This window comes from Meriones unguiculatus, chromosome 3 (assembly GCF_030254825.1).
Source record: "Meriones unguiculatus strain TT.TT164.6M chromosome 3, Bangor_MerUng_6.1, whole genome shotgun sequence".
Classification (NCBI taxonomy): Eukaryota; Metazoa; Chordata; class Mammalia; order Rodentia; family Muridae; genus Meriones; species Meriones unguiculatus.
In genome coordinates, this window is record NC_083351.1 from 26,510,970 (window position 1) to 26,528,937 (window position 17,968).

A 17,968-nucleotide genomic window follows, 5' to 3' on the forward strand; every position below is an offset into this window, starting at 1 on the left:
GAAGAGCCATGCCTCAGCGACTGAAATATTCCTCTAGGAGGCCTGCAAAAATCCTGGAGGCTGAGGGTGCTGCCTCGGGCACAGCCAGCTGGACCGTCCTTTACACAGAGGCGTGAACCGAGAAACTGAAGGATTCGGAAGGGAAAGTGGAACTGGAATTTCTAGTTTTTGTTGTGTGACTTCTGGTGATGTTTCCTCCTTGTCTGGATTTTAGTGTTTTAGTGTGTCTGTCAGTAAAATGGTTTGGTTTTGGTTTGTTTGTTTTTTTTTTTTTTTGAGTCGGGGTTTCTCTGTGTAGCCCAAGCTGTCCTGGAACTCGGATATCTACCTGCCTCTGCCTCCCGAGTACTGGGGTTAAAGGCGTGCGCCACTGCCGCCTGGCCTGGGGTTTTTTGTTAATAAAACTCCTAAGTGCTCAAAGCTAACAACAACTTTTGTTTATTAGCAGAGGACTCCTTAAGTAAAATGGGGTCTACTCAAGCAACAACATGCTTGCTATTCGGCACAGACTGGCTTCTGATTCGCTGTAATCCTTCATTCTTCTGCTTCTGCCTACCGTGTGCTGGGATTACAGGTATGAGCCAACACACCTGACCACTGCATGACTTAGAAAATGAAATCTAGGCTGCTTTTCTTAAAAGAAGGAGGAAGAGGAAGAAGAAAAAAGATCAGCAGTAATAGGGTGGCAGAAGCAGGCAGATCTCTGTGAGTTCTAGATCAGCCTAGTCTTCATAGTGACTTCCAGAACAGCCAGAGATACACAGAGACCGGGCCTCAGGAAACAAAACAAACACAAAGATGAGGGCTAGAGATGTGCATCAATATAAAGAACTTGTCTAGCATGCACTAGGAACAGGCTTGGAGACACACATGATGGTTCCCACTTGTAATCCTAGCTCTTAGGAGACTGAGGCAAGAGAACAAGTTCAGGTTCAGCCTGAACTATGTGATAAGACAGTAAACAAACAAAACCACACACACACACGCACACACATGCACACAAACCCAAGGCGCTGAGTTTCAGCAGCAACACAAGAAAAAGAAGTCTACGTGCCTACTAGGAAGAGAAATGAAAACAACATAGTCCATGTGCTCCTGTTAGTGTTATTCAGAATTGACAAAAGCTGTATGTAACCCAAGAGTCCATTAATTGGGACTGGAGAGATGGCTCAACAGTTAGGAGCACTGGTTGATCTTCCAGAGGACCTGAGTTCAGTTCCCAGCACCCAAGTCAGGTGGCTCACAACTATGTGTATCTCTGTCTCCAAGGGATGAATGGGCATCCCCATACACATGGTACCCACTCATATCTATACACACAAATAAATAAAAATAATAAGTATTTTTTAAATTTTTATTTACTTATTTAATATATTCTATCTGTGTTTATGTCTGCATGACAGAAGAGGGACTCACATTCAAGTGGGGATGGTTGAGAGCACCATGTGGTTGCTGGGAATTGAACTCAGAACCTTTGGAAGAGCAGACAGTGCTCTTATCCACTGAGCCATCTCACTAAATGGTCAATTCACTGGTAAATAAATAAACCTGTTATCAGAGAATATTGTTCAACAGTGAGGAAATGCTATAAGAAACTATGAAATCAGTCAGAGGTGGTTGCTCATGCCTGTAATCCCAGCACTCTGGGAGGCGGCAGAGGCAGGTGATCTCTGTGAGTTAGAGGCCAGCCTGGCCTACAAAGTGAGTCCAGGACAGCCAAGGCTACACAGAGAAACTCTGTCTCAAAACAAACAAACAAAAAAGAAACCATGAAATCAACATATTAGGTAAAGAAGGTAGGGGATGGAATAATGGTTTCGTGGCTAAGAATATCTTCCAGAAGACCCAGGTTTGGTTCTCAGCACCCACATGTCATGTCGCCTCACAATGGCCCATAATGCCAGTCCTAGGGGATCTGATGCCCTCTTCTGGCCTCCATGGGCAGCAAGCGCCTCATGGTGCTCATACATGCTCACATGTACAACACTCATACACGCAAAAATAAACCTTAAAAAAATGGAGATTACTCAAAACTTAACATTTAAGATGAAAGAAAGAAATCAGGGATAGGGGTGACAGTCCACTTGAGTGACTGAGGCACGAGGATTAGAGGACGTTTGAGACCAGCCAGATCAACATATAGACTCCATCTCAAAGAACCAAAAACAACAACAGAAAACCCAGAACTGTCTGTTCAGATGAAATGTTGGGAAAGGCAAATCCATGGAGACGAAGGGAAAACGAGAGAGTGGTTGCTTGTGGTAAGAGGGGACTTAGAATGAGCAGAAGGAATCCGTTTGGAGATGGCCTAATAGTTGCACAATTCTACCAATGTTGTAAAATGAAATGAGTTGTAGCACTTAAAATAAATGAGTTAACGGTGTGTAAATTAATAAATCTCCTGTTTTAAAAGAAGAATCTGGGTGGCTGCAGACTGATCAGCACTTAAAGAGTACTGGCTGCTCTTACAGGGGACCTAAGTTCTACTCCCAGCAACACATGGCAACTAACAGTCTGTGAGGTTCCAGTCCTGATGCCCTCTTCTGGCCTCCAAGAGCACTGCATGCGTGCTACAAACCTGTATTTATTTATGCGGGCGAAACACCTATACTGTAAAATGAAAATAAATAAGCCAGCCAGCAGATGCCAAGACTAAGTGAGATCCTTAAAAATAAATAAATAAAAAATAAAAAGACTGGTGTTTCCACTGCTCAATTAATACGCTGGGCATCCCAGCCAAGCTCCTGACCTGGCAGAAACGTGACAATGCTGGGCTGGCTGGTTTCTAGTCTACCTGAAAGAACATAAACTGAGGTTCAGGGAGAGACACTGCCTCAAAGGAAGAGATAGAGAGGGCACCTGACACCCTACTCTGACTTCTGTGAGCACACACAGAGGCATGTACACATTCACACAGACACTCACACACAAATAAATCTTAAACAAGCAAACAAAAAGAAACGGAGAAGCCTTGGCCATTTGACTTGGGAAGAAAATTTTTTTTACTACTTTATTTTGTTGCTTTATAAAAACAGTACTCTATCTTTAAAACAATCTTCCAACCACTTAAAATTTTTATTTATACTCAAAATACAGCATCTGTCCTCCTTTCTTCTTTCTTTCTTTTTTTTTTTTTTTTTTTTTTTTTTGAGCTAGGGTCATGTAGCCTTGGCTGGGCCCAAATGCAGCCAAAGATGTCCTGCAGCCACACCAAGTGCTAGGATTATAGGCATGTGTCAAGCGGCTGTTAGTATGTTAGTTTCAAAATAAATTAAGTTCCAGTTGTTGAATCTGAAAAGTGTTTATATTGAGACAAATGAAACTTTATGGCTCAGCCTTTGAGATGAGCAGGAGACCTAAGCCAGGCCATTCTCTCTCACTCTGCCTCTGAAGCCTCCCTTCCAGCAAAACACTGCTCGGTCCACACTCCTGCCTGCTGCTTTCAAATCAGTCAGCAAGCCCCACCTTTTCCCTTCTGGTTGCTACTTGTCTCATGATCTCTCCTGGCCCGCTGCGCTAGTGTTCTGAGCAGCCTGCTCATTTTACCCTGCTAATCCATTATTCAGACACAGCCAGCATGATCTTTCTCACACTGACCCTCGAATGCCCCTGCTTCCACATTTCCAAAAGCTGCTCACCAGCAGGGTGAGGTCTGTTTAAGTTGGCATCCGACTTTTGACCACCCCGGCTATGCCTGTCATTTTAGTAGCTTGGCACTTCCTCCATGAAGAATTACTTGTGCTTCCCCAAACCAGCCTGTTTTTCGGCCTCTGGGCCTTTCCCCGTTATTTTCTACGCTTAGACAGCTACGCCTCAGCAAGTGTTTGTTGAACTTGTAGCAGAAGTTGGGAGTGCAGGAAGCTGAGAAGATAAGCGCATGAGGCAGCTCTCTGGTTGGTGGGAGACAGAAGATGCAAACATGCACATGTATGTTGGGCAGGCTGCTGAGATGATTCTGCTGATGGGTGTTTGCAGGCATGCCACCTGAGTCTTCCATTCCATCCCCTGGACCCCGCACGGTGGAAAGAACTGACTTCTGTAAGTTGTCCTCTTACAAATTATGAAATATAGGCCAGGCAGTGGTGGCTCACACCTTTAATCCGAGCTCTTCGGGAGGCACAGGCTGGCAGATCTTCTGGTCTCTTAGTTCGAGGCCAGCCTGGTCTACAGAGTCAGTTCCAGGCCAGCTAGGGCTCCACAGAGAAACCCTGTCTTGGAAAACCAAAAACTAACCAAACCAAACCAGAAACTACCACCCCCCCAAAAAAAAAAACCAAAAAAAACCAACACCTTTTTTTTTTTTTTCCCCAGTGTGGTGGCTGCCTCACATCTGTCATCCTACCTTTCTGGAGGCTGAGGCAGGAGGATGAGCCTGGACTATGCAATCAGAGCCTGCTCCTCCTCACCCAGTAAAAGCCAACCGCTGCCACTATAAAGCATCAATCTTGATCTTCAGGTGACTGTCTTTTCTGACCTTGGGCAGATGACTCCCGGAGTCTACACCTCTGGGAAACCGCAGGAAGGCCGGCCCAGGGTTAGGGAAGATTTCTTGAGGTACTACACTGTTTCCACTTGGCAGGCCCCACTCCCTCTCACCCCCGCCCCCATCTGAGTCTCCGCCTCCAGAGACTGCCGCAGCCACGGGGGGGCGCGTACCTGCCACCTCTGTCCAACCACGGAGCCAGCGGCCAGGCCTGGGCGTCCAGCAGGGGAGTGCTCCGCCCCATCGCCCCACTTCAGGGGACAGCCCCTCTGGCTCCCTCCCGCCCCCGCCAGTGAATCACGAGGGGCGGGGCCGTGACCCATTCATGCTGAGAATCGGATCCAGATGTTCCCCCGGCGCACGCAGCTGCATCCTTGCCTTTTTTGGCAAAAAAACGTGCGGCCGTGAGCCGATCTTGAGCCGCCCCAATTAATCCTTGGGTAGAGGGGGAAGGAGGTTGAGGGTCTGGGCCCAACTAGGGATCAGAACTCGTGCTTGTATGTGGGGTTGAGGCAGGGCTGTTGGGGGTGGGGGAAGATGTGGACCAGACGGAGAAACCCACTGCTGGTCGGTTTGGCACCTCTCCCAATCCCTCCCTCCCAGAGGAAAAAGCCCTCCGCCAGCCAGTGGGGAGGCTGGCCAAGCTCTGAGAGGGACTAGTGTGGCTGCCAGAAGGGATCCTCTTCCTGGGGAAGAGAATCCCCACCCTAAGACCCGCCCACTAGGAGGTTTACAAAAGCCTGACTCAGCCGAGGAACCTTCTTTCACCCTCCTGACAAACACACACACACAGGGCCTGTGCTCCCTCACACTTGTTTTATTGCAGAATCTGGAAGCCCAATGGGCCACCCCGTGCTGCCCATCTCTGGGCAACGTGGAGCTGAAATAACGTGGTACTCATAGGCTGGACAGCACCCTGTACCTTACTCTAACCAGGGAACCCCTCTAATCTGCTATCCAGGAGACTTCAGCCCAGAGATGGGGGTGAGGTCAAACTGGGGTACAATCTGTTTTTGAAGTCTTCTCAGGCACCCGCAGGAAATCTAAAAAAATCTACCCAGGAAGTCTAGGTTTAAGGAGACCTAGGTTCCAGAGTCCAGATTTGGAGGGCTGGGTGTCTGGGGCCTTCATCGGGGAGGGAGCTAGATCTGGGAACCCCCCAAAAAAAGTAGAGAAGGGAGGACTCATTTCTGGAGTCCAAACTTGGAGAGAGTTTAAGTCATGGGTGTTCCATATGCCCAGGTTTCGTGGCCTGGGTCAGAGAGTACCAGTGGGCTATACTGGAATTGGGAGGCTGAATCCTTAAGACCCCATGTATAGGGGTGGGAGCTCTAGGGAGGGACTGGGTCCCCAAGGTGGTTCAGAGAAGGAGCCATAGTCTTAAATCCTTAGTTTGGGAAAGGGAAAAGTCAGGAGCCTGGGTTCAGGGTCCTGCTTGGCTGCAGCCCTGGCACAGAACTTGGTCTCCGTCTGGTACGAAGCCTTGGCCCACCAGGGAGGTGGAGCAGCGGGCACAGGAGAAGCAGCTGTGGTGCCAATGTCGGTCTTCGAAGGACAAATACTTGCCTCCACCGAGTCCTGGAGGAAGGCTGGAGGTTAGCTCTGCAGACCCACTGCCCCTCAGCCTCACCCAGTGTTACCTCCCCGTTCTTACCTGCCCCCTCGCCACTGCCCCCACCTGTGATGGGGCGCTTGCAGCTGCTGCACTTGGGTGCAAAGAGTTCTCCAAAACAGGCCACGCAGTAGGGATCCTCATCCCGAGATGTGAACTGCTGCCCTGCGAGGGGCGTCTGGCACCCGGTGCAGACCAGGCACTCCCGATGCCAGGGCTGATCTCGGTACGTCACCCCACCCTGGGTCAGCGTCTGTGGGGGCATCACCCATCAGCAGGGGAGTGAGGATTCCCACCCGAAACAGGTCTTACCCTGAGGTCACAGGCCCAGCCCCCACCTTGCTGCAGCGGGCACAGCGAGGAGCAAACTTGTTCTCATAGCAAGGCACACAGTAGTGAGAGCCCTTGTCGGGCACGAAGGAGCGGGAGCCCAGTGGCTGCTCACAGCCGCTGCACAGAAAGCAGTGCTCGTGCCATGTCTGACCTCCGTACTCCAGCTTCCGGGACCCTGTGGGAAACAGGAATCCCACTTAGAGTCTGTCCCAAGCTCGTAAGGGCCATTCTGCCCAAGCCACTTCATCTATCACCTAGGAGGGCAGTATCCAAGACTCCCGCCATGTGTGTTACATATGCCGCCTCTCCCCTCAAGCTGGAAGAGACGGTTCAGCACATGCTAAACACATGCGTTAAACCACCATGCCTCTGACGGGACTATCTTGAGATACACACCAAATCTCTGTGTAAAATATATATCGTCAGTACATGATAAATAAGCCATTGGATACCAAAAAACAAAACAAAAAACAGTTTGCCAGATCGCATTAACTCGGCAACTCTGCCTACACAAAGCCTGGGAATTGACAGGTTCAGTACATGCTAAGTCTTTTCATATATTAGGTGTATCATTCACATGCTAAGTCTTTATACCCATTAAGACATGCACGTCACCATACATTCTTAAGCCTACGACTTTATCACTGCACACAAAACTTCAATGTGGCAAGACTGAGAATCTCAGTAGCCCCCTAGCTCCCACATGCACCAAACATGCAGGTCTTCAGAGGTGCTAAGGCCTGTGTGTATCAAGTATGTTTTATCTGCTATGCACACGGTGAGTGTTTAGGGGTTCGCCAGGCCTACTCATCCAATACACACCAAGCCTCCAGCTCGTCTTTCTCGGTACCTGCCAAGTTTTCAGGTGTAGGGCCGGGTGTGCCAATCCCCATGTGCATTAAGCTCCTAAGAGCATACGTGCACAACAGATCCACGTGTGTTCCAGGAACATGCAGTGTGTGTAGATCTCTATCCATGCCAAGCCCCGTGCATGCATAAGTCAGGTAGATGCAAAGACCCTACTCAGATGGCAGTTCCCAAACCCAGGAAGAGGCCCTCGGACGTACCGGGCATGACAGTCTCCCCACAGGCGGAACACTGTGAGGAGAAGGCTGTGCAGTAGCAGTCGTTACAGAGGAGCTCGCTGTCCTGGCAGGTGAAGGGCTCGTCAGCGAGGGAGCGCTGGCAGCGGCAGCAGCGGAAGCAGCCTTCATGGAAATGACGATCCTCATAGAAGAGCTCCTTCCAGGAGACAGAGCAGGGTTGCTAGCATCTGGGCTTGGTGGCGTTATCCGTGGCCCTTTCCCACCAATCTGCACTTACTCTCCCCCGTTTGGTCCTTACCCTTGAATCATGCCCGATGAGCTGCTGGCACTCGGCGCAGGTGTTGGCGAAGGTGTTGTCGTAGCAGGGAACGCAGTAGGGGCCACTGTCTGTCTGGATGTATTTGCGGCCATACAGGGACTCGTTGCACTTTGCACAGTCAAATGCCTCGCTCATGGTGGTGATGATGAGTAAGCTCTGTTAAGAAGATGGGACAGAGTTCACCCAGATAGGCTCTAGCATAGGCCTACACAGAGCTCTTTGCATTCAAAAAAGAAAGGAGGCACAGAAGATGCCAGATCAGAACAGGTGGGGATGGAGGAGGTCTGCTCCGGGAAACCCCAGGGTCTCGGCTCAGCGCACGCTGGAATCTTCCATGTTTGTTTCTATATTTGACTGTGAGGATAGGAAGGGGTCAGGAAAAAAAATCAGGAAGCAGAGTTGTTTTCTTATCTAGGTCCTGGCTGATCTGGGGGGAGGGGGCTTTTCCTGGGTCAGTGACTCATTTCCTGCCTGGCCTGAGGTTTGCTTCCACTCCCTGTACTGTCCCTAGGGTGCCGAAGGCCAGGTCGGGGGGACCACCAATCCTACTGCATACAGCGTCCTCACCTCCCGACTCCCAGAATAGTAAACACAGGACTTTAGATAAGGGGCCGTTTACCTCTGATCTGGAAAGTTTCAGGTGGAATGGGCTGTTCTTTGTGCTACCCCCACCCCCAACTCCCTACTGAGGACACAGGAAATAGTAAAATGCTACAGAGATGCTTGACTGATGAATGGTGGAGCGTGGGGTGAGAAGTTGGGCCTCCCCTTCCAGGAGAATCAGCCAGGCAACAAGAGCCTGACGGGCTCAGCCTAGGTTCAGGCAGGAAGGAAACCCTGCCCAGCTAGACCCTCGGCCTCATCCTTCCCACCTCTGCTGTGTCTCTGGTCACACCAGTCTGGGCAGTCTTGGCTACCACATCTGTTACAGCTGTGGAAGCACAGAGGGCCAGATGTCAGCTTTTTGCCAACCAGAGGGAGATAAAAGGGAAAAACCCAAGATGTCCGGGAGGCAGAGGGGAAATGGAGGCACAGAGAGAGGGCAGTGTGCCCCCTGCTACCTCCTGCCAGGTGCCTCTGCTGATAGCTCTGCAAAGCCCCAGGGTCATATGTCACCCCCCTGCATCTGGATAGGCAGCCTTCGCCTTACCTTCCCTGATTTCCCAGGGGTTAAGGTCGGAGAAGTGAAAGGTGAGAAAGCAAGAGCCCCTGGAGCCCCAGTGGGGTCCCTTCTTGATGGGGAGTAAGACAAGGGGAGCCCCGAGAGCTGTTGTTGCAGACACCCAGCCCCCCACCAAACCCCAGACACTTTCCATTTTCTCAGGAACAAAGCATGTTTGTGGGATGAGGTCACCCACACAGCTGCCTCTGGAACAGGAGCATGAAGAGTGGGGGGGGCAGGGAAATGGGGTTCCCGGTCTCTTCTGCAGGCCAATTCCAGCAAAGTCAGAGTACCCAGGCTCCACCCTCCTCTACTATGAAGCAAGCTCTCCTAGGGCTGGGTAGTGAAGAAGAGCCCCCAGGACCCACAGGAAGGGGACCGGGTCATTGTTGCATAGGAGAAAGGAGGAAGTTAAGGGGGCACAAAGGAACCTACCAACCCCCTTCTCCATAGCCTCTCAGACCTAAGATGAAGGAAAAGTATACTCTTCCCTGCCCCCTTCTCAGGCAGGACAGCAGGAAATTCTCCGAAATTCACCAAACCTTGGGTTGCCTTAGAATTCAGACTTCAGGCAGCAAAAGAAATCCCAAACCTGAAGAGCCCACCTCTTTGGAGCTTTTGAGTTTGAACTCTCCCTTCCTCAAAGTGGGAGAACACCTGGTTCACACCCAAAGCAGCAGGACACAAGGTCACCAAAGCTGGAGTCTTCAGAGTGCCGAGTCCTAAGGGAGGACTGAAGGATGGAGAGAGCCCCTCTTACTCAGCCCCTCCCTGTCATTCAGGTCCTGGTTTCCCCTGGCCCAGCATCTGAGGCTTGCCTGGGCTGCTAGCCACTAGACAACAGACAGACAGCCTGTGGCCATGTGGCCATTTGTGAGTCTTTTCTTCCGGGCTTGGCCAGCAGCAGCAGCAGCAGCAACAGCTACCTTCCCAGGCCCAGGCTAGCCCTGGATCCACCCCCTCAGAGCTAGTCACCACACTGAGATGAGGCACCCCAAATAGGGTATGGGCGTGCCTTCTATTTCCTTCCCAGAATGCCCCAATCCTTTAGTCTATGTCCCTACTTAAGGAGAGAGTGAAGAGCACCACCAAGGCCCACCTGCCTCTCCCCATCTTGGTCTCTCCTTCCTCCCCAATCCCTCCCCATTCTCTGGCAAGGCTGAAGGACTAAAGGGGTGAGCAGGGAGTCAGTTTTGTATTTCTTCCTGGCTGGTAGCAGGTGGGGTTTAGAGGAGACAGTGGATCTTCCAGATTTCCAGATGACCCTCATCTGCTATCCTTCCTAACACACATATCTCCATACTTGGCTTATACAACACACACACACACACACACACACACACTCACACACATACACACACAATGAACTAGAGCTGAGTGGCAGGATACCTTTCTGTATGGTGTTCCCTGTATAGCAGCTTGCTTGAGTCATAAGATATAAGCCTGACTTGGAATCCTGTGACCTTGGGTACGCAGTTTTCACGACCTGGGACTGTTAGTCCATCTAGTTCAATGAGATAATATTACCTCCCTCTCCTAGGCCTTTTGTCAGGCTTGAATGTGATAATCCCCAGAGGGCATCTGGCGGGGAAGAGGCCCAAAGAAATGGTAGCCACTTGTGAAGTTTACTACAAGGCCCTTACCCCTGCTGGAGCCAGGGGGCCTCAGGCAGACCTGAGTTGTCTCAATCAAGTCTAAGGTGGAGCTGAGGGAACCACGGGGGCCCACAGAAGCTGGGCACCAGGGAGAGAAACGGTAAAGAGCGTGCAGATGTGTGTTCACAGGTGTACACACTTGTACGAAGAAGCCTTGTGTCTACAAAATGCGTATCCCACCGCCACCACATCCCATCTCACACTCCTCTTTTAGAGTTCATCCAGGACACCAACAGGCTAAGGGCATGACCAAGGCTGCTGGGGAACTGGAGCAGAAGTTTCCTATCCCTCAGTGGGGAACTTTGCCTAGAAGTGCTTTGATGGTGGTGGAAGGGGCAGTCAGCCTTTAGGGGTGGTGTTGGTGTCTGTAGTGGGGGGGGAGTGGGACGGCGGGACAGGAGATACACTAGAGCTGGCTCTCCTCCCCAGCTGCCAGCCTGCCATTGGAAGACACCCAGAAGTCTTTCCAATCACCCATGCCAACTGCTCAACCCTTTTGTACGCCCCCACCCCCCACCCCAAGTCCATGAGGACCCTGGCCAGGCCCCACAGCTGTGAGTCAGAATCAGAGCAGACCCCTCCCCCTCGACAGGAGACATAAGGGGAGAAATTAGAGGTCCCCCCACCCCAAACTCTCTCCCACCCCTCTTCCTCACAGCGCCTGGAAGTCAAAGCAGTCTAGGGAAAAGGGGGTAGGGAGCAGATCCAGCAGCTGCTCTGAGGACAGGAGAGGAACATTTCATTCACCCCCCGAGTCCCCTAGGGCTGAAGCACAGCGTCCAAGATTTGAGTTTAAAAATAAGTTGGCGCTGTCTTAGTGGTTGTGTGTACACGGGGCTCTTTCTTGAGCTCAGCTTTACAGCCTCAGGTCCTCTCCCTCCTGGGGGATGGGTTGGCTGAGAGTCAATTTCCCCCTAGCTTTGCCTCCACCCTTTCAGGCCTGGGGCAGCTGTCAGTGAGCGCACACAGGTGTCTCTCCTCCGTGAACTCTGGCCTCCCCTCTGCATCTCTCACCTCCCTTAGGCTGCTGTCTTTGTGTTTGGGTGGGGGTGTCCCAATGGGGCCTCCACTCTGGGGATCTTTATCCCTGTGCACCCAAGTCTTGGTCTCTCAGCGTCTCAAGCGTCTCTGACTCTGAAAATCTCTTCAGGCCTCAGAGAGGCAGATTTTGCAGTAGTCTAACAAGCTTCTGCCTTAGGGCCCTCCAAGGCCCTGGGAAGGGCGCTAGCAATGAGTTCCCTAGGGTCAACCATTTGCGTCTTAAAATGCTCCACAGAATCCGGGTCCCCGCCGCGCCCCGAGAACTTTGTAGGGCCATTCTCTGCCCTCGTTTGAATGGTCCCTGGAGCCTCCTGGGGCGCGCGTCCTTGCCGGTTCTACCCGGTTCCCTAACAGCCTCAGTTTCTCCAACCCTGCTGATCCCTATAGCTTTTCTAGTTAAAACTTGATCCCCACCCCCTGTAACTCTGGCGGGACCCCCTCCTGGCCCGGAGGCGCGGAGCGGTGAGGTTCCGTGCTGGCACGCGTGGTTCCGAGTTCGGGGTGCCCCAGCAGGGGACAGGGGCGGGGTCCCGGGCAGCGACCCTGGCCCGAGCGCAGCGCGGGAACGGGGGGCTGGAAGCTGGGAGGGGGACGCTCACCTCAAATCGGGCGCGGGAGCTCGGCGCGCGCGGCGTGGGTGGGGCCGGGAGCCGATCGCCCGGCGGCTCCTACCTGCGGGCCGGGCGGAGGGGCCGAGAGAGCCACGGCGAAGTAGCCAGCCGCGACGGACTGTGTGGGCGAGTGGGCGCGCGGCCCTAAGCCTCCGAGGAAGTGCGAGGGCCCGCCCCGCCCGGACCCCGCCCCCGGGCCCCCAACCCGCCCGCGGGGGCCAGACCCCGCCCCCCTCCTGCCTGCCGCGAGCCCGAGGCAGCCGAACCTGGCGCTCGGACCTTCTCGGCCCCGCCTTGCCCGCCCCCTGCAGCCTGACCCGTCCGTCCCTCCCCCCTCCCCCCGGGCCCCTCGGACCCGTGAGGACTGCTGGAAGAGCTCCCAGGCCATGGGTGTCGGACATCTAGGACCGGGGTCCATCGGGGGACCAGACCCCTTCCTCTTCTCCCCCACCTCATCCCCAGACCTTACACTAAACCTTAAGCTTGTGAAGGAGGCCTCAATCCAGCCTGTGGGCGGGGGTGGTTTGATTCTGCTTTACCGCTGGAGATCAAGGTATTTTCTAGAAACTGGGGCTCAAACGAGCGAGAGAGCCTTTATCCTCCTCAGTTTCAAAGGACTTTTATTCTATAAGTGAGTGGCGAAAGCCCAGGCAACAACCTTCCCATCCTCAGCTGTGACCTGGCACTGAGGCTTCTAAAGTGCCCAGGAATAGTTTTGACCTTTGAGGCTCAGGGAGACCCTAATCCTCAGCCCCGTGAGCTTTGGTTTCTCGGGCGGGAGGGGTGTGGTTGGGTTGCTGCAGGCAGGAGATGTGAAGACGGGAGGGGACCTCTGCCGTTTCTGACCCTTCAGCTTCTACCCTATGCCGGGAAGTGAGGACTGGCGCCTGCCAGGGACAGGAGGCCCATCCAGGCCCTTGAGGCCACCCCCCCTGGGATCCTCAGGCTTGTCACTAGGAATAAATAGCCTCGCCTCGATCTGGAGGGCATGCCGGAGGGGGGGTTGAAGGGGGGGGAAGGCTCTGTTGTGCTGTTTGCAAAACAAGAGACAACAAACTAACCCTGGAAATAACCTTTGCATCTCTGCGGTGATTCACATGGCCAGAGAGGCTCCCCTGATCCATGTCTGCATCCAGCCGAGCCTGCGCTGCAGGGATTAAGACCCTCCAAGGCTGGTGAGGACCCTTCCCTTCTGTAGGATGGGTCTGGTTCGAAGGTTCTAAGACAGTCTCCAGGCCAGGGTTTCTTCCACAATTAAACGATTGCTTAAACGTTGTTGATTCTTAAATTGCAAGTGCCGTGAGGGCAAAAGTTGGGTCATTTTTGTTCACTACTGCATTCCTGGTATCTGCTACATACAGTGTTTGGCATGCAATACGTGACGAATGAATGACGCGTGCTGCTTTAATCTGGAGCCCCCTACCACTCCCTGCCATGCTCCTATCCGGAGTCCAGTGGGTGAAAAAAGACAGTTTGACGGTGGGTCCTTCCTCTGGGACTTGTCGCCCAGGTCTAGGGAATTCTCTTATCTTGAAGGATGCAGGGCACAACTCTTCCTGGTTGGAGTGGACAGCAAGAGGGGTTGGTCAGTTCTGGGATAAGGTGAAGACTATGATTGGGAGTGGGTCGGTTTTATGTCAACTTGATACAAGCTAGAGTTATTTGACAGGGGGAATCTCAAGTGAGAAAATGAATTCATAAGACCAGGGTATAGGGGGCTGGAGAGATGGCTCAGCGGTTAAGAGCACTGGCTGTTCTTCCAGCGGTCCCGAGTTCAATTCCCAGCAACCATATGGTGACTCACAACCATCTATAATGAGTTCTGGTGTGCAGGTGTACATGCAGGCAGAACACTGTATACATAGTAAATAAATAAATCTTTAAAAAAAAAGAAGAAAAAGAAGAAAAAGAAAGCCTGTAGGACATTTTCTTAATTAGTGATTGATGGGGGAGGACTCAGCCCATTGCCAGTGGAGCCATCCCTGGGCTGGTGGTCCTGGATTCCATAAGAAAGCAGGCTGAGCAAGCCATGATGAGCAAGCCAGTAAGCAGCACCCCTCCATGGCCTCTGCCTCAGCCACTGCCTCCAGGTTCCTGCCCTGCCTGAGTTCCTGTCCTGGTTTCCTTCAATGATGGATCATGATGGGGAAGTGTAAGTCAAATAAACTGTTTCCTTCCCAACTTACTTTTGGGTATGGTGTTTCCTCACAGCAATAGAAACCATAAGGAGCCAAACAGGAGCCTTCAGAAAAGGAAGAGTCATGAGCTAAGTGAGGAGTAAAGGTGCTTCATTTGGGGATCGTTGTTCTTTCCTTATGGCTTGAAGTGCTACTGAAGGTCTTTACCACGAGTCAGGACTCTGTGAGCCCGGACTTTGCACCATTCCCTAAATACTTTACATATATGAATTCATGTAATTATCCAATAAACATATATATATATATATATATATATATATATATATATATAGTGTGTACATGTGTGTGGTGTGTGTACCTGTTCACCTGTGGGGCTCACATCTATGTGCCAGTGCTAGTGTACCTGTATGTTCGGGTGGAGTCAGTTCTCTTTTAAAAATGTCTTAGTGGGGCTAGAGAAATGTCTTAGTGGGTAAGACTGCTTGCTGTTAGCTTACAAATCCATATTACAGTTCAGGAACTCAGCCAGGGCAGTTACCTCGAGGGAGGACCTGAAGCAGAAACCATAGAGGAACTTGGTTCTTACTGTTTTCTTCATCACAACTTTCTCAGCCTGTGTTTTGGTCTGGTTTTTGTTTTTTGTTTTTTTATACCACCCAAGACCACCAGCTCAGGGATGCCACCATGCACAGTGAGCAGGGCCCTTCTACTACATCAATCATCGGTTAAGAAGGGCACCGCGGGCCAGGCTACTGGGCACATTTTAAAAAATGAGGTTCCTGGCGGGTGTGTTGGTACACACCTGTAATCCCAGCACTCTGGGAGGCAGAGGGAGGTGGATCTCTGTGAGTTCGAGGCCAGCCTGGTCTGCAAAGCAAGTCCAGGACAGCCAGGGCCATACAGAGAAACCCTGTCTCGAAAAACCAAAATAAATAAACAAACAAATAAATAAAAATAAGTTGAGGTTCCCTTTTCCACAATTACTCTAGTTTGTGTCAGAATGACATAAAAACTAGCCAGTATCCTGCTCCAGAGGACCAGGATCTAGGTCTGGCACCTCAGGGCAGCCTGTAACTCCAGCTTCAAAGAGGCTGATGCCCTCTTCTGGCTTCCTCAGTTACCAGCACACAGGACATTCACTTACACAAACACAAACACATAAATAAATAATAAGTTTTAAAATTTGTGCACACGAGCACGCACAAATGCATGTGTATACATACACGGAGGAAGTCAGGGACTACTTATGGGAATGAGTTCTTCTTCTTACCATGTGGCTTCCTGGGGATAGAAAGGCTTGGGGTGGGGGCGGCGAGTGCTCTTACCCAGTGAGCCATCTTGCTGGCCCTGGAGTTAGAGTCTGCCAGCATGGGTTTAGGTCATGACTAAGGTCACCAGGCTCTCCCAGCCAGTGTTTTTACCCCCACTGAGCTGTCTCACCAGCCCTAAATATACATTTTTAATCCTCTTCTCAAAGGTGAGAAAATAGTACTTGCTTCAGCAGCACAGATACTAAAATTGGAATGATACAGAGATTAGCATGTCCCCTGTGCAGTGATGACATGCAAACCCATAAAATATTCCATATTTTAAAATTTTTTTTATGATTTATTTATTTTATTTTATGCACATTGGTGCTCTACATGCATGGATGTCTGAATGGTTGTGCCAGAGCCCCTGGAACTGGAATTACAGACAGTTATGAGCTGCCAAGTGGGTTCTGGGAATTGAACCCCGATTCTTTGGAAGAACAACCAGTGCTCTTAACTGCTGAGCCATCTCTCCAGACCCTTTAAATAAAATTTTATTGTATAACTATTTGTCCTGTTAAAAATCAGTTAACCTGCCACAATGACAACAACAAAATAAAACAAAGATGGGAAAATCAAGGCTGGGCCTGTGGTGGTGTACACCTTTAATCTTAGCATTTAAGAAGCATAGGCAGGCAGATCTCCATGGGATCAAGGCCAGTCTGCTCTACTTAGCCAGCCAGGACTGCATAGTGAGACCTTGTACAGAAAGAGGAGTTAGGAGAGGGATAGAGAAAGGGAGCACAAATACATTAACTGCCAAGAATGGCAAAGTCAGGGTTGAAACCCAAACTGTCAAATGTCAAAACTTGTCATGGTAAAAGTGATCCTAACCATTACCTGGGCAGTCAGTGAACCTCAAGGTAAGGCAGTCTCTTCCTCAAGGATACCATTGTGGAGGACTGGTTAAGACCACGCAATAAGTCTCCGTAGGTGGGAAGCCCTCCCCTCCTTCCTTTTCATGGTCAAGAGTTAAAATTCTGCTGTTAGAGCCTGGCAGCACTAACTCAGCACTCTGGGAGGCAGAGTCAGATAGATCTATGTGAGTTCGAGGCCAGCTTGGCCTACAAAGTGAGTACAGGAGAGCCAAAGCTACATAGAGAAAACCTGTCTCAAAAAACAAAGACAAACAAACAAACAAAAAACAAAACCAAAAAGATTATGCTGTTAGGGCTTAGAGTCTAAAGGTCAGAGGAAGTTAAGAAATCTTTGGCTCTGTCCAGCCTTGGGGAAGGGGGGACAAGGGGGCTGTGCCCTTTCTCCTCTCTATTTCCAGTGGGCTCACATTTCCCTGCTCACTTTTTTTTCCATTGGCCCAGAAAGACGTGCCCCAGGGAGTTCAGGGATCAGCCTCCCTCGTGGACTCTCTGTTCCTGTTCCCCATCTGTCTTCTCCCCCTTCTTGAGAAACAGGTGTGTCTGAGCCAGAGCCGAGTGCTTGACGACAGGCTTTGGTTAAATGAGATGTTTGTTCCTTCCCCTCTGAGAGATCCGTACACATGCTTCCTTGCTTCAAACTCAGGGAGCCCCATCTTGTCTTCTTACCTTGCAAGAGTTTTCAAAAGAATGTTCCGGGTCTCTTCCACCAAGCTGCTCATGGCTTCCCTGGGTGCTGAATCACTCTCCAGTGCCTGCAACCACAAGCCCTCCTTCCTCCTAGGGAGAAAATACCCTTCCTTCCCTGGGTATATTGCTCACTCTTAACTCTTCAATTCCTAGAGCCCTTGCAGACCTCAAGCTTAGTAAACACCCTCTTTCAACTTCCTTAGAAACTTTCTTGGTGCTCTCAAGCCCAAAAGGGTGTAACAGAGGGTGAAATGAATGACTGGCAGAGTGACGGGAAGGAAGCAGAGAGAGCTGAGTGTAGGTCCCATGTGTATGGTAGTTATCACCTCTTTTGGTCTAAAACACACGCACACGCATGCGCACACGCACACGCATGCGCGCGCGCGCGCGCGCGCGCACACACACACACACACACACACACACACACACACACCCATGTGAACTGGTTACCTGCTATCACTTTTCAAAGATTTGATGATATGGCTCTAAATGCCAAGCTAATGGATGGTAGTTGTACAGTGACAATCTAGGGCTACCTCTAGAGTCTCCCACCTTCAGGGAGACTCTGATGGCTTCCCCAGATGCTGCTGGTCACTAATACTTCTTCAAGGCAGGAGTGGATACAGCCGCCATCTGGTCCTTCTATCAGAGAGCTAAACTTTTTAAGATGAGGCTGAAAAGGTGGTCCCAGAC

The 17,968-nt window shown here is 51.1% G+C and overlaps 1 protein-coding gene, 1 long non-coding RNA gene and 1 other non-coding gene across 6 annotated transcripts; 2 read left to right on the forward strand and 1 right to left on the reverse strand.

Annotated features, from left to right (window-relative positions):
* Positions 1-64: 64 nt before the first annotated feature.
* Positions 65-4,634, forward strand: LOC132653007 (uncharacterized). 2 transcript variants are annotated; one of them, XR_009590628.1, is made up of 4 exons: positions 65-185; positions 446-574; positions 3,976-4,038; positions 4,312-4,634. It is a non-coding gene; the product is annotated as an uncharacterized LOC132653007 (long non-coding RNA). The 2 variants fall into 2 exon arrangements; XR_009590627.1 differs by lacking the exon at positions 3,976-4,038.
* Positions 4,635-5,282: 648 nt separating this feature from the next.
* Fhl3 (four and a half LIM domains 3) lies at positions 5,283-17,395 on the reverse strand. Of its 3 annotated transcripts, none has more exons than XM_021626797.2 (6): positions 17,255-17,395; positions 7,773-7,949; positions 7,496-7,670; positions 6,434-6,603; positions 6,138-6,348; positions 5,283-6,061 (listed from the first exon to the last, which is right to left on the reverse strand). In XM_021626797.2, exons 2-6 carry the CDS (start codon positions 7,926-7,928, stop codon positions 5,907-5,909), a joined length of 867 nt encoding a protein of 288 aa, XP_021482472.1. In that variant the 5' UTR covers positions 7,929-7,949; positions 17,255-17,395; the 3' UTR covers positions 5,283-5,906. The 3 variants fall into 3 exon arrangements, with proteins under 3 accessions (XP_021482472.1, XP_021482486.1, XP_021482463.1); XM_021626811.2 differs by lacking the exon at positions 17,255-17,395 and adding an exon at positions 12,251-12,441 and having other exon boundaries at positions 6,162-6,348; XM_021626788.2 differs by lacking the exon at positions 17,255-17,395 and adding an exon at positions 12,251-12,440.
* Positions 15,889-15,992, forward strand: LOC132653262 (U6 spliceosomal RNA). Its single transcript, XR_009591043.1, has one exon. It is a non-coding gene; the product is annotated as a U6 spliceosomal RNA (small nuclear RNA).
* Positions 17,396-17,968: the final 573 nt, after the last annotated feature.

Bases quoted from the DNA above. Each gene is read 5' to 3' on its own strand.
- Fhl3 (XM_021626797.2), bottom strand. From the start codon at position 7,928: ATGAGCGAGGCATTTGACTGTGCAAAGTGCAACGAGTCCCTGTATGGC. The intron at 6,349-6,433 runs GTGGGGGCTGGG...ATGCCCCCACAG, and splicing joins GCTGTGCCCGCTGCAGCAAG to ACGCTGACCCAGGGTGGGGT. The intron at 6,062-6,137 runs GTAAGAACGGGG...GCCTTCCTCCAG, and splicing joins GGGCAGTGGCGAGGGGGCAG to GACTCGGTGGAGGCAAGTAT.